The following is a 15,949-nucleotide window of genomic DNA, read 5'->3' on the forward strand; positions in this document are numbered from 1 at the left end:
TAAAGGCAATGGTTACAAAACAGAACAGAATGAGATGTCATGATTCATGCCTATGAAGAGTAAACAGATATCAAGGCAGAAGTGGAAGAATATCAAGTATCCTGGAATGGAAGAGCAGAAGCTTCTAGAACTGGGGTGGGGGAGCATTTTTCTGGGGGAGAGGAACCCAATGAGACTTCCCCTTGGAGGTACACATGGTTGCTAGAAAGCCCCACAGTTGACTCAGACTTCCATCCTTCTGAGGTCAGTAAAATAGGTATCCAGGTCATGGGGGGGGGGAAGCAAAATATTCCTTATTTAAGTATGTTGTAAACCACCCAGAGAGTATATAAATTGAAACAACAACAACTCTATCCTGCTGAAATCTAAAGATGTTCTGCAGGGGCTTAGGAGTGAGAAATTAAGCTGGGAGCCACATATGGCCCATAGAGCATGTGTTACCCCCCCCCCGACACACACACATACACATTTAAAATTTGATTTTAATTGATCTTGCAGTGAAGGCGTAAATAGATTGGTAGGACACCCAGTATGATAGAGAGGCCAGAGCGCTGGGCATATCCAAGGGAAATGGAGATTTAAACCTCTACTCAACCACAAAACATGGGGTGACCTTGGTAGTTGTTTGAGTTGCCCAATTGGTTAGTGCACCAAAGCTTGGAACTCAGAGAGAAGGGAGGAAAGGAAGAATGTGTAGCTTGGGAGGAGTCCTGGATGTTTCTGTCACTGGAGGGACAGGTGGATCCAAAAGCTTGGGATATGGGCAAATTAGAAACACTAAAACAAAACAAAATTTCCCACAAAGCTGCTATGATAGCTCAGAGAATCAGATAAGGGAGCTTGATTCCTCACTGTATATCCCAGGACAAGAGCCAAGCTCTGTAGCCTTGGGCAAGCTGCACAGTCCCAAGATATCCCCAGAAGGGAATGGTAAACCATTTCTAAGAATTATGTACCTACAACATCCGAGGGGGGGAGAGTTTGCTATAGGTTTGAATTGTTTGGATGGCATGAAATTATGGTGATAATTATACAGGTCCCAGAAGTATGGTGGGGTATGATTCAGGTAGGGTGAATGGCACAAGAAAAAGGATTAAAATATCCCATTTTGAGGAGCAGCAGATCCATTTTGATCCTGGAGGCCCTATAACTGCTTTAAACTTTTTTAAAAAAAACCCTCCTCACTCAGGATATACTTATCTTCTGGACTGCCAGCTATGTGTCTTTAAACTCTACATTCTCCATCATCAACAGTGGAGCACAGGAAACATGTTGGACTCTTGCAGCAACAGTGAGAATGCCAGTTCCTGGACAAGTAACTTTGTTAGTCTGTTGCAGCAAAAAACACAGAGTCTTGTGGCATCTTAAAGGCTACCAAATGTGACTTGGAAGAAGCTTCAATGGACTTCAGCACACTTCTTTATGCAGTTTATGCCAAAGAAAATGTGTCAGTTTTTGGGGTGTCACAAGACTTTTTGAAGAATCAGAAAGGTCTCCCACATGTCTTCCTTTCCAGATGGCAGTCATCAAATGGAAGACATCCTGTATTGAAGGAAGGTGATTCCAACGCAGATCCATTTTAACGATTAAAAAAAAAAAAAAAACTCGCCAGAAGAGAAATTAAGGATCTTGACATTGACCATCAAGTTTTAACACCAGGACAACAGATCCAGTCTAAAGATTTAAATCTTTGTTCGTTTTGCTCATGAGGATGAGGAACTGCAAAATTAATATTCTAGCTCTGTGGGAGTGAGGTATTTTGTGGTGCTGGCCTTCCAGTGACAGAGAACAAGACATATATTTCTGACAGATTAAGCAAAATTGTGCAAATTATGTTTTGCCTCAAATAACAGAAAAGAAGACTGAGGGGAGACATGATAGCACTTTTTAAATACTTGGAAGGTGGACATACAGAGAAGGGGCAGGATCTATTTTCAATCATCCCAGAGGGAAGGGCATGTCATAATAGGGTCAAGTTACAAGAAGCTGGATTTAGGCTGAATATCAGGAAAAACTTCTTAACTGTTAGACCAGTACAACAATGGAACCAATGACCTTGGGAGGTGGTGAGCGCTCCAACACTGGAGGCATTCAAAAGAAAATTGGACAACCATCTGTCAGATCTGCTTTGATTTGGATTCTTGCATTGAGTATGGCATTGGACTTGATGGCCTTCTAGACCCCTTCCGACTCCATTATTCTATGATTGTATGAATAGACATAGCACAAAACAATGATGCCCGCTGCTTTGTTGTGTAAACTTTCGAAGATCAATATCATCATCCGAGGAATGTGCGTTTTCTTCTTTCTGTGCTCGTTCTGTCTGTGTGAGTTCTTCCATTTTTAAAGGGAAATGAAAGACCACCAGTCTTGTACAGTATTGTCTGTGTACATTGTGGAATTCGTAACAATGCTCTTAATCCCTGGAGGAAAGGCATCTTGCAGGGCTTGATATTTTCTGGCTACAGTGTCACATCTGGTTGAGACAGCCTAAATCAAGTAGAACAAAGAATTTAGCAGGTATTCTTTACATTTTCACTACGGGTGGGGCAGACACACTGGTCACTTGGCCAGTTTTCCCTGCTCAGGTGAAATGTACTATGCTGTTCTACTTTTGTACAACGGCCAAAATCCTACTAGTTACGTCTGCAAGTATAATGCCATTGGCAGGCAAATGGTCTTAAGAAATCGGAACAGATGTTATCTGTTCTGCGACAAATTCAGTGTGCAATTAATAATATATAGCCTGTTTTTTTTAACTTTAGGCAAATCACCTCCAAAAGGTACACCATTTGCATTATGCAAGTGCAAAACCACAATATAGTGGTGCCTCACTTAACGATGATAATCCGTTCCAGGAAAATCGCCATTAAGCAAAAACATCGTAAAGCGAAATAAAAAACCCCATTGAAATGCATTGAAACCTGTTCAATGTGTTCCAGTGGGGTAAAAACTCACAGTCCAGCAAAGATCCTCCATATGGCGGCCGTTTTCGCTGCCTGTATAGCAAGGAATCCATCCCTAAACACAGCGGGGAGCCATTTTAATTACCCGGTGGCCATTTTTAAACCGCCGATCAGCTGTTAGAAAAACGTCGTTTTGTGAAGAATCGGTTCCCGAAGCAGGGAACCGATCATCACAAAGTGAAATCCCCCCATTTGGACCATCGGATTCGTTGTAATGCGGGGCAATCGTAAAGCGAGGCACCACTGTACTGTAGAATGTTAGTCCTTTATTGTTAATTGTGAATCTATATGTGCCAACTAAATAATAATAAGTGTGTGCCGTCATGTCAATTCTGAGTCATGGTGACACATTTCAGGATCTTCTAGGTAGAGAATACTCAGAAGTGGTTTACCATTCTCTTCTTCTAGGGGCGCTCTGCAACTGTGCAGCTTACCCAAGGCAATACAGGCTGGCTCTTTTCCCAGGGGACATAGTAGAGGATCGAACTCCCAGCCTCTGCAGCCAGATACCTAACTCATGAGCTACCCAGCCAGTCCATATGTATCAATTAGCATATGCAAAGCATGTGCATACCTGCGCTCTCCTTTATCATTTATTTGTTATGTATATTCTCCTTCATGCCCTTCCCAACCATAAAAGTGTATTCTGGCAGTTTGAAAACTCAACATATTTGTTGTGGTCTACTTGTTGTGAAATAAAAATCCACCTTTTCAGATGTCCATGAAATGTTAGTCTCTGCAACAGATTGATGTGGCTGTTCCTTAGATGATGCGCGTCCATATGTATATGAGGCTGTTTCCCCCCCCCCAGGATGAATGCTTTAAACATTATTAACGCGATCATTGTTGTCTGAATTCCTGCCAGCAGTTGTTTAGCAAATAAACATAATAACTGCTGAGTGACTTAAGTTTTAATTACTTAGCAATTAATACCTCACAATTTCGGTTTGTTGAAATTGCAGAAGTGAAAAGTGCCACAACTTGGAAGCAGAATTCAAAGGACAGCACAAGAGAGGGTTGGCCATACTATTAGGCACAGTCACAGGCAGTCATCTTAGGCAGCAGATGGTGGTGGTCATGTAGGAGAATGGTGGAGAGTGGCATCTCCTTATTCTTTGCCACAAGCAGCAAAACACTTGAGCGCACCTGGCAGAAGAAAAGAAGGTCCAAAAGATCACACTGAAATCATGCTTCATAAACCTATTACTGAAGGGCCAATATTTGGGATACAAACTTACAAAGGAATCATAAGTTGAATGGAGTGGAATAGAGATTGGGCTTGATTTGATCACCTAAACTCAGAAGCCCAACACGTGTGGTTTAAATATTATTCCCATCGGAAACTCTTTTTAGACCACTGGCTGATTCCCTTTTCGGATTATTTTCCTGATCTTCTCCCTATTTTCTTGAGTGATTGCTGTGCTCCCCTCAGTGAGGCAGTGGCAAACTACTTAACTGCCATTTTGAAACTCACTGTTGCCTCATAACGTTGAACTCTTCTTTACCCCATTTCTCTGGGTAATACGTATTACTTTTCATGATTTTGTACTTCCTCATTAATGTTGATTGTATCTATTTCCCCTGAGTTTCTGCCTAATGCCAATAAAGGTTTATCGTATCGTATTATAATATGTCCTTGAATTTCTGCCTGCTGGGAAACATGAAATAATGAAAAGCATTTAATGTATTTTCTTAATTTTAATGGTTCTTATGTGGATTAGTTTATTTGATTCTGTTATTTTAGTTAAACCTGGCTTAATTTGTTTACAGTAGAATCCCATTATCCATAGTATCCACTGATTCATGTATCCACAATCTGAACATATTTAAAATATTAAAAGAAAAATCCTAGAAACATAATTTCTAAAGATGACGGTACCAGAACTGGTCACTAAAGGGAACCAGAGGCCATGTTATGGATAGCAGTCACTATTAGAATGTTTGCTATAATCTGCAGTTTTCAGCATCCCTGGGGGGACTTGGAATCGATCCCCCCGAGGATATGAGGGTCCTACTAGATCTTATTTTAAGAAGATTGTTAGCTACATAGAGGAATATCATTAATACGAAAAGAGGGGTATCAATTTAAGACATAACATTTAAGGAACTCTGCTGGAAGAGGCATATGATACAATGATCACTGACAATATCTTTCCCATCTTGCTTCTTCCAGCAACACTTTTCCCATCTGCTCAGCGAGTGAAGAGGTCCTCAGCAGCGTTTCTTAACCCAGTGCTTCAGAAGTCCCAAGATGATGTGGATCTTCTGTTTGAGGTTCAGTATGCATGAGACAACATTCTCCATCTCTCTTTGCCAAGATCATATCAGTGACGCCATATAAGATCTGATTCTCAGATTCAGACTCAGATCTGCCTGGCTTGGTTTGGGACATCTTTCCCAACTTCTTTGAATCAATCTGATTTAGTTCTGTGTAAGCAATACAGAGCTTACCACAAGGATCTCATAGCACTGATTTACCTGCTTCCTATGCTGTGTTTTTTAAAAGTTTCCTCCAGTTTCACACATTCAGCCTCTGCAGGAAGAAAATCAAGGCTCTTATCTTGCCTGTCACTTGAGTTTAATACTTCAACAACTTTAAGTTAAAATCAGTCATTTGATTGGGTTTATATGCTGCCCCTTGAATACAGCAATAGGGCAGCTTGCAATAAAATATTAGAACAGGCCAAATTCTGCAGGGAATTTAGTACAATGATTTGGTAAACCCATGTCCAGTTTTAGGGAGCAAGTTAAAGTTCTGTGATACTCCCTTTGAAAAAAAAGGAGATTCCTACAGACAGAGAACTAAGGGGAAGGACACATCGGAGAAGATCCTCAGCTCTGCTGCAGAGTGCAGAAAACCCCAGATTTAAATCTCCATTATGTCCATTGTTGGGTTGGGAAAATCAGTGTAGTCAGCACTAAACTAGATGGACTGATGTTCTGACTTATGTTCCCTTAAGGATAAGCTGGAACGTTTCTGCTCAATCTCATTTTGTCTATGTACCATCAAGACACACTACACTACTGGCAATCCTAACAGGTACATGAGATATTTAAGGAGTGATTTTACCAGTGCCACCCCAGCAGGAATTTGAACCCAGGTCTTCTGAGTCCTAGTCCATTACATTTGCCCATTACACTACACTAGCAGCTCAGACTTCAACTCATGTACACAACCTTTTCCTCCCCTCTCTGGAGGAACATTCAGTCAGTTTATTCTGTCACTGCAGCCTGAAGTGATGCAGTGTTCCAGACCCAGATTTACTGCCTGCCATTTGACCTTCTGTATCTCTGTCCCAGTTTCTTCTAGGCGAGCTGGAAATCAACGATGACCTGAAGATCTCTGTCAAAGATGAGGAGCTGGCTTCCATGAGGAAGACGACGGCATTTGACACTCTGTGCAATGATGTCATCCCCAAAAGCATCACAGACATTCGTAGGCTGAATGCCAGGTTGCTGGGCTACCCTGGGATGCTAAAGAAAGAGGATTTTGAAAGGATAGTGTTGACCATGGTATATGTAGCATACAGGGCAGCAAAATCCCAAGGGATCCAGAAAGACATCTGGACTGAATCCTTTGTGGACCTCTACAAGGCCCTGAAACATGACTTGATGGTCTCATCCAGCCAAACACCATCATCTAAAAGGACTTTATAGACTATAAATGTGCTTTGATAGGAAATGCATATGCCTCTGCTTGATTGTTTAAGACTGCAAAAGATGAAAAGTTTTTTTATTATTCTCCAGCTCCTCCTAGAGGGTACCTGTTGTAAAACCAACTGTAGAGAAATGACTGATTCTATTGCTTTTCTTGAGAGACTTCCAGATTTCAACCCATCTGAATTTCTTCATGGATCTTGGAGTCCCAGCCTGCTTTTACTTCTGAAACGGAAATGCATTAAGAATGCTCCACTGTTCTGTTTTGGTTCAATGTCCAGTTTCTTATACAGAGCACAGTTGTATGCACAGTTCCCTACAGGAGAGATGACCATGTTCTCCAAAGTTCTTAATAATAAATAATCTCAGAACCGCAGAGCTGGAAGAGACCCTATGGATCATCATCACATTCAGGGAGGCACAGTGGGGAATGGAACTCCCAACCTCTGCTTCTACAGCTAGATAGCTAAACCACTGAACTATCCAGCAGTTATGCCTTAGGTTAGGTTCAGATGAAGCAGAGTTTTCTTGGTATTAGTGATGGTAGGAATAGTGACTGTGGCATATTTTCCCCCTGAGCTATTCTAAATGCTTTCAGCATCCTGACCTCTCCAAATAAACATCATTTTCCCACCTGCACAAAATATATTTGCCTGAGAAGCATAATAAAAGTACACACACACACAGAGAGAGAGAGAGAGAGAGAGAGAGAGAGAGAGAGAGAGACTTATCATATACAGAGATTGACCAGAGTGACCATACCTCAACACTGGTAATTGTTGTTGCTGTTGTTGTTTAGTTGTTCAGTCATGTCCAACTCTTCATGACCCCATGGACCAAAGCACGCCAGGCCCTCCTCTCTTCCACTGCCTCCCCAAGTTGGGTCAAATTCATGTTGGTTGCTTCGATGACACTGTCCAACCATCTCATCCTCTGTCGTCCCCTTCTCCTCTTGCCGTCACAGTTTCTCAACATCAGGATCTTTTCCAGGGAGTTTTCTCATGAGATGGCCAAAGTATTGAAATCTCAGCTTTAGAATCTGTGCTTCCAGTGAGCAACAGATATTACACTGATAATATCTTCTACCGTTTTACCTAAGGAAAGCAGAGGAGCTTAGCAGGTGAAGGGTAGGCTGTGTAGTATATACAGGTCTGCTCTGTATCTCCTCACAGACTTGGCCTACAGGGAAGGCTGGCCTTGAACTTTTTCTTTTTTCTTGAGCAGCTATGATGGGAGAAGCAGCACGGGCCATGTAGAAGAGGAGAGGTGGAAGGCTTCAAGTAATGCTATTTCCTGGTTAAGCCACTATTGACCTCTTATTTGTGTGTTTACGCTTCATTCTAATTGTTAAAATGAGAAGGGTGACATGCAGGGTGCTTTTCTTTGGAAATAAAATAAGGAAGAGAATAAGCTGTGGGAAGAAAATGGTCGCTATTTTTCATCCGACAGTAATGTATTCCCTCTACATATGTGTAGAGCAATTGCTTTCATAAAAAATGCATGAGTCTTTGAATTTGTATTCGCAAAGGCTTTCATGGCCGGGATCTGATGGTTGTTGTGGGTTTTTTGGGCTCTTTGGCTGTGTTCTGAAGGTTGTTCTTCCTGACGTTTCACCAGTCTCTGTGGCCGGCATCTTCAGAGGACTGGAGTAGGAACTCTGTCCATGCTCTGTTGCTGTTTGTTGGAGAGTTGAGTATTTATAGCTGTGGGAACATCTTTTGTCCTTTTCAGGAGATAGGGTGATCAGCATATTTTTGTTGTGGATATATTGTTGTGACAAGTGGGAAAGATTATCTGTTACTGTAGTTGATGGCTGTCTTTAGCTGGTCTCTTTTGTGCAATGATCCCTGGTCCTTGTGGCTGGGTAGAGTTCTTGACCTTCAGCAGGCTGTATTTTCCAGTGATGGAAACATGGCCAAAGAGCCCGAAAAACCCACAACAACCATCAGTCTTTGAATTCTTTGAGAGAGCTTACTTTTGAAAGCATATTCTTACAGAACAATCTTAAATACATTTACTCAGAATCAAGTTCAATTGTCTTCCATTGGCCTTTCACCCAGGTAAGTGCACACAGGGTTGCAAGTCTTGGACAGTAGGAATGGAATCAACCTTTGGTCCTCCAGATACTGTCGGACCACAAATTCCACCAGCCCTATCCAGGATTCCTAGTGGTGAGGGATGATGGAAATTACAGTCCAACAAGGTGAGCCATGCATTCCTCATCCCTGGGCTAAATGCAACAGTAAACTTCTTAGAGTACAGTCACTGAAATTGGAAGGGCCTTTGTTGAGACTCCCATTCATTTCAAATGCATCTTCTTAGGCAGGATTAATACTGGATTTATCCCTAGGTTTAGTTTTTGTTGTTGTCCTCACTTAAAACAGACATTGATGGATATTTGATATCTACAGTGCAGAACCTTCTCACCCAATATACACTCATGTTTTTCAAGCTGGTATCATCTGTTTCACAGACGGTGACAGAATGGGCTTAGCCTTGGTGCAACCCAGTGCAAGTGATGAGGGATGAGTTACCCAGGCCTTCTCTGTACTAGATAAGAGTTCTTCAGTCCTTGGTTCCCATATGTGCTCACAGAACTCTCAGCCCCTACACTCAATGATCAGGGATTCTGGGGATTGCAATCCTGCAACACCCAGGGACTGACACTCAATTAATGATCAGAAATAGAACTCAAAGAAAATGGGATAGGTGGGCTTCATCGCTCCTACAAATTTAAGCAAGGCTCCCTTGTGATAAATGGCCTTTGCATACCCATTTGCATTCCTCTAGCAGAGAGCCAGCATTTATTTTCTATAAATTCTTTGGAAGGTCTAGGAAGAATAATATTTATATCTGTGTCCAAAAACAGTGCACTCACAGCCAGACTGAAAAGGCCCAAGCAGAGTTGGTATCTCTCTATGGCTCCAAGCCTAGAACTGACTCTGTGTGGGCTCAGACATCTGTTCAGTAATGACCACTCTAAGTCCACTTGCTGTGTCTGTACCCTGTTCCTGGCTGTTTCTGTCTTGTGACACAGGAACTCTGTGGCCAGTTCAGAATCCCACTGAGTGCACCAGGAAGGGGATATGTTAGTTTAGGTCACAACGGACAACCAATCAGGGAGCCCACAGTAGGTGGCTGGGTTTTCTTTGGCTTGTGCCAGAGAATGAGGAAGCCGACGACATCATCAGGAGGCCAGATTCATACTGTAGGACCCTAAGAGGGATAATCGTTTTGGACCAAAACCCATACCCAGTTGGGTGCAAGAATTTCCCACTCAGCTGAAAGAGAGTTTACTCTAACACAGGGGTGTCCTCCAAATGTTTTGGGTTACAACATGGAAAGGTATTGGAGGAGGGTGTTTTGTTTTTTAAGAATAATGAATAAAATGACCTGCTGAAACCATATATAATAGTGAATTGTGACATGATCTAGGACACCATTTTACCACAGTTAAGGATGGCTTCAGCATGTCACTTGATTCATAGTGTTTAATTAACTATTTCCAAGCTCTGGAGTGCCAGGCACCACCGCAAATGGCTGTGTCAGCTCATCATCCATTCTTGGTCTTAACATTTGGACTGTCAGACTTCAACTCCCAGAATCTGTGATCGCTGGTCATGTTGGATGGGCATTCTAAGAGATAAAGTCCAAAACATCTGGAGAATCAGGTTGAGAATCGCTCCATTGAAGTTCAGTCTAGGGCTAACTAGTCTATAATAGGGCTGACACTCATGAATAAAGCCCTGCGGTTTTCTGATTAGCAGGAATAATTAGATAATATACCAGCCCCTTCAGGATTCCCTGTTCCCTCTGAGCTTAGCTGCAATCATGGCATGAAATCGGTGAGTAAAGGATGATCCAAGAAACATCTTATTATCACAAGCTATCTTTGCTATAACACAAGATATAGGAGGATGGTTTTAGCTTGAACGAGGCATTAAGAACCATTAAATTACAAAATACTTGCTCTTCATCTGTTGGTATGGACTAATACAATTGTCTTATGGGGGGGTCTCTTCATAGAGTGAGGAGCTGGCTATGGGGTGTTATGATGAACAGCTGTACTTCTACATTTATAACTACTCCCCTGCTGTTTTCTGAATGAAGGAATCCTTTCTTGGAAAAAGCACACAAGACAACCTTAATATTGCCCCTCAGCAGAGTGAACAGAGAGAGGTCAGAGTCCCTTTACTGAGATTAATGTCAGAAAGACAAACATTTTGTTTAAATGACTCACTCACTTTTGAAATGTGCATCCAGACATAAGAGACAGCATCTGGATATATTATGCAAACAACATTCTTTTCCATCCTTCTTGAGTTGCATTTCTAGTTTTATGTGAGTGAAATCTGCCACTCTAGTTTGATAGAACCCTGGGAAGAAATTAGGCTTCTGATGGTCTTGTTTTAGAGAGATGTCTTGGTGGTCTTCTACACTTATGAGTCAGGCATAGCCCAAGACATTAAGTTGTCTGAGGTGGAGATCACGGTAGCACCTCTTCTCTGTTCCGACCATAGAAGCCACTGGCAGACCGCTCGATTGCCCAGTGAATCTTGAATTCAGTACTAACAATGGAACCACATTATCTGCTACGCTTGCAGACAACCTGTTAACAGTGGGAGTGGAAGTCAGAGCATCCTCAAACACACCACTCTGTCCAATAACATTGCAGAAGAGCCAGGGTGCCGCACCTGCAGTGCCCTCTACACCACTCGGCATGTCTTGACTGAAGTGCCTGCCTCCATCTGAGCCTTGAGCAACTGTGAGGGCCGGCCTGCTACAAGCCTTTCAGAGGACCTTAGATAAACTTTGAAGCCGAGCACAGCGAGACGCCTCCCACAGTCAAAATGAAGTGTTGTTGATTTAACACCAGCTTTCCTTGCTCTCTGAATAATGCATATACAAACAAAGCATAAAACACTCTGGGACTCCCTCCAGAGCAATGAACCTTCAAAATAACTTGCACAGCCTCCCTAGCTTTGTGGTTTCCACCCTCCTTCTTCACTGTAGGTAATGTCAAAAGCACAAAATATGGCCATGGCATCCCAATAGTTCTGTTTTATTTACTAAAGAATCTCTAATGAAGAAATAAAACAGTAGTATTTCAAGATATACATGCACTGGGGATACATTTATCACTAGAAATAAGTAACACAAGTCTGAGGGTGTGTGTGTGGAAGAGCACATAGCATATTTAGAAGCCCTTATGCTGGCATTTAATGTTTTGTTTTGTTCTTTTTAAACAACTACTTCTAGGTTTCCAGGGATCCTTTTTTTTTCTTTGTCTCTGCCAGAAGCACCAATGTATGATTAATAAATATATCGGATCATTTTCAGTCAGTAACAACCAATGTCTAGAGTGTTCAGGGCAGTTAACCTCCAATCTTCCATATATATGTTGGGGGCACACCATGCACTAACACAGATTTGAAGTTGCCTGTTTTTCTCTGAACGCTAAAAAGCCCCATTTTTAGGTTCATCTTGGTCTAGGGGCACTAGAGAGATGGGCCTCATAGATCATGAACTGGGATCTTTAAGCACATGTTTACATGGAAGGATGGGAGACAGCTTGTTTTTTGTGGTTCAATTCCCAGCATGGCCCAACCATTCTGAGGCATTCTGGGAGGTGATGTCCATAAAGGCAACGTTTCTGAACTCTGGAATGGCGTTCTTTCCATGCTGAGGGCCACGTGATCCTTTGCAAGAGAATACAATAGTCCTGTTGGATCAGACTAAAGGCCTGTCTAGACCCATCTTACTTAACACAGCTGGCAGCCAGGTGCTTCTTCGAAAGCCCACATTAGGGCAGCAGCCATTTCCCACTATTTTCTGTGAACTGGTATGCTGAATACAAATATAAATCACTGACTGTATTTCATTGTCGCAGGTGAGAATCAGAAATCTAAAAACCTTTTAATGATGTGGTATGCCTCTTTATACTCATTGCTCTTAGTTTTAAATATTCTCTTCTAATGAAGTTAACTACCGTTGCATAATTGTTTTCAACTTTAAATATTGCCTTTCAATGTTGTGAGCCACTATGGATCCCTTTCAAGGAGAAAGGTGGGTTATAAATAAATAAATAAATAAATAAATAAATAAATAAATAAATAAATAAATAAATAAATAAATAAATAAATTTGCAAAAACATTAAAAATTTTAAATGCAGAAGCTGTTTCTGCACAAAAAAATCCATACTTTGCATAAAAATCTTGAACTTTGAATTTAAAAGCGTGTGTGTGTGTTCTTTTAAGTTACATTTTGTTCAAAAACCTTGTATGTTGCCCAAACATCAAGGTTTCTTGCATAAAATCCAAGGGAGTTGTATTTACAAAACAAAGACAACAATAAAATAACAAAATGTTTTTTTAAAGAAATGTTGCTGTTGACGAAACAAGCTGTGATCTTTCTGCTCCCATGCAAAAGAAAAAAGGCTTTGCAGCTGTTTCCTTTTTTTATTTTTTATTTTTGGTGGAATGTCTTCAGGTAATTTTCACCAAAGCTCCATTTCGCAAACTTTTTCACCAAAGGCAATTTGTGAATAGTGTCTACCTCCTTCCTTCAGACAAATGCTTTGCATCCTGGAGATCATAGGTTAACCGTCATGATTAGCACTCAGGAAAAAACAATAGGGACTAGTTATAATTGCTGGGTCAGAAGCCTCCCATCTTCTGAGACTTCAGGAGCATCATGTCCTTGTGATGTCACTGGAGACATCTCTTTGGGATGTCATGAGGATGGGTCTTTCAGCAATAGTGGAAAAATTGTGTGTGAGCAGGCAAACAACGTAGAGACTTAGGATAAATTCAAAGCACAATTGGTGCTAACAAGCATCAACGAAGTGAGCAGAGTGTGGTGGAGTGGGCAAACTAGGGCTTAAGGGACCTGGGTTCGAATCCTTGCTCAGCCATTGAAACCCAGTTAGGGATGGCAATGTTAAACAACTCTGCTAAGGTCAGCTAAGACCCTCAGTGCCAACCATTAATGTGAGCCTTGTTACCCAGGATTAGGTCTACGGAGAGATGGCACATTTTAATTTTAACAATTCAGAAGATGGGGTGAGATCAGAAAATAGATGCAAGTCACAAGATAACGGAGAGTACCAATTATTCTGGAAGTATTATGAAAGTTATATATTCCACCTATACTTTGTTCTTCACTGTTTTATGAACCATTTAAAAAAGCAATCATGTATAATATATAAAGCACCTGCTGTAGATCTAGTCCTGCACAATTCCTTAATTGCTGATGACTTTGGGGGGAAACGTATCACATTATCCTTCGAGGAAAGCATGCAAGAAAGGAAAGTCTGAGAGGCAATGTGGAACTTTGAGTCTCTCTAGTATGACAATTTAACCCTCAAGGGATCCTCTGCCCACATTATATATTGTTAAAAACTCTGCCCAAGTTTGGCGTTGGTGTATTCATTAACAGTGAAACCGTTTTTCCACTGTTGTTTTAAAAGCCAAGAAGCTATTTATTCTGTCATCTAAAAGCATTCCAGAGGAAAATGGCAAGAAAATATAATTGTCCTACACCACCATAATCATAATTAATCTATATTAATAATAACCATGTGCCATCAGATCAATTCTGAATTACGGCAGCCCTTTTCAGGGTTTTCCAAGGAAGAGAATAAACAGAAATGGCTTACCATTCCCTTTTTCTGGGGATGCCTTGGAATGTGCATGTCAAGATTTGTTCCTTTAAGTGAACAAGGGGTTAAATTTAATATTGTAGTGGGAAGCCAAAGTCATGTCTGTAAAGTCCAGTCAAGGGATGACTGATGGCATGCAGCTGGAACAAGCTTAGGTAATGCTTGTTAACCACATTCAGCTGCTATGTCTGCAGTGATAGGCTGCTCTCACTATTTAAGCAAGAGAGTGAGAACAGCACTTTGCCACTGAGTTGTGAGTCTAGTGGTCATTAGTTTACTTCTGTGAATGTTATGTTGCTCTGAGAGATCTATGCCTATGTATATAATGCCATGTATATATGTCTGACCAATGCCAATATATCAAGTCTAATATATTATGCTATATGTCTTATCAGAACTCTCTCCATGTTTTTCTTTATACATCCGTATCTTTGCCCTGCTTATAAAGGGGAGGAATTGAAGCTACCAGATAAGAGGCTCTGTGTAACTTGTTATCTTGGGCTCCAAGGTTTGTTTTCCCTAACAAAGTGCTCTTGGAAGTTTCATTATCCAAATCTGACTCCAAGCTTCTGGAGAGGCAAACGCCGCATCCGCCTTTGGAATTGGACCCACTCCAACAGTGCAGCTTGCCCAAGGCCACAGAGGCTGGTTGTACTCATAGGAGTCACAGTGGGGAACTGAACTCCCAACTCTGGCTCCATGCCCAGATACCGAAACCACTGAGATTCATTAGCTAGCTGAGCTATCCAGCTAGCTAATGAATCTATATTAGAGATGTGTATATTTGGGCCATGTTGGCTTGGGACGTCTGGGAGTTGTAGTCCAAAAACACAAACATGCAAACATCTGGATTCTAGTATATGCCACTCTTCCTCCACCTCTCCCCCTCCAAAGCAGCTCACAGGAAGAAATGCCCCATCGCAAGAAACCTGGGAAAGTATAAGTGCACTTTCTCTACAATATACATAAATTGATTAGGGCCAAAGAATCCCATGGTATCTTAAACACAAACAAGTTTTATTTGGCATTAGTTTTCCTGGACTGATAAAAGTGGGCTGCAATCCGATGAAATTCCAGGTAAAATCTGGAATTCTTTCATGAGCTGCAAGACAAAACACAATCAATAATAATCATGGAACAATAAGTCAATTTTGACGAATGGCAGCTCTTTCCAGGTAGAGAGCACTCAGAAGTGGTTTACCATTCCCTTTTTCTGGGAGCGCCCTGGGACTGCGCAGCTTGCCCAAGGCCACACAGGCTGGCTCTATTTGCAAGAGGCACCATGGGTAATTGAACTCCCAACCTCTGGCTCTGCAGACAGATACCTAACCTGCTCAGCTATTCAGTCAGCTAAGACTAAACAAGGGGGTTGTTTTTGCTGCAAAAGACTGACAAGGCTATTCCCCTGGAAATTCCCACATTTTAATGTTCATATCTGAGCTTTACAGACAAGACTTATATCCACGGACAACAACAGCCCCTTTCTGACCAGAAAAGGGCATTACAGATGGTCCATGACTAGAAGAGGAAACTTCCTAGCTAATGAAACAGCTCAATGTCACAACAGGAGTTTTCCTGACCTTTGAGGCTAAGCAAATTAACTTGCTTTGTTTGGTGTTTTGGTCTTCAGGTTCTAAGCGTGGAACACCTCTGAAGGTCCATTTC

At 41.5% G+C, this 15,949-nt stretch overlaps 1 protein-coding gene across 2 annotated transcripts in view; it reads left to right on the plus strand.

The window, feature by feature from the left end:
* Positions 1 to 7,924, plus strand: part of FAM180A (family with sequence similarity 180 member A) — a 75,571-nt gene extending 67,647 nt beyond the window's left edge. Inside the window, exons 2-3 of one of the 2 annotated variants that reach the window (XM_072999940.2) lie at positions 5,140 to 5,240; positions 6,267 to 7,468. In XM_072999940.2, the coding sequence (XP_072856041.1) occupies positions 5,140 to 5,240; positions 6,267 to 6,623 (458 nt within the window). In that variant the 3' untranslated portion in view covers positions 6,624 to 7,468. Of the gene's footprint in view, positions 1 to 5,139; positions 5,241 to 6,266 lie in introns of both variants that reach the window. The other variant, XM_020792214.3, reaches the window with a different exon arrangement.
* Positions 7,925 to 15,949: the final 8,025 nt, after the last annotated feature.

The sequence above is a fragment of the Pogona vitticeps genome, chromosome 5, assembly GCF_051106095.1.
Source record: "Pogona vitticeps strain Pit_001003342236 chromosome 5, PviZW2.1, whole genome shotgun sequence".
Classification (NCBI taxonomy): Eukaryota; Metazoa; Chordata; class Lepidosauria; order Squamata; family Agamidae; genus Pogona; species Pogona vitticeps.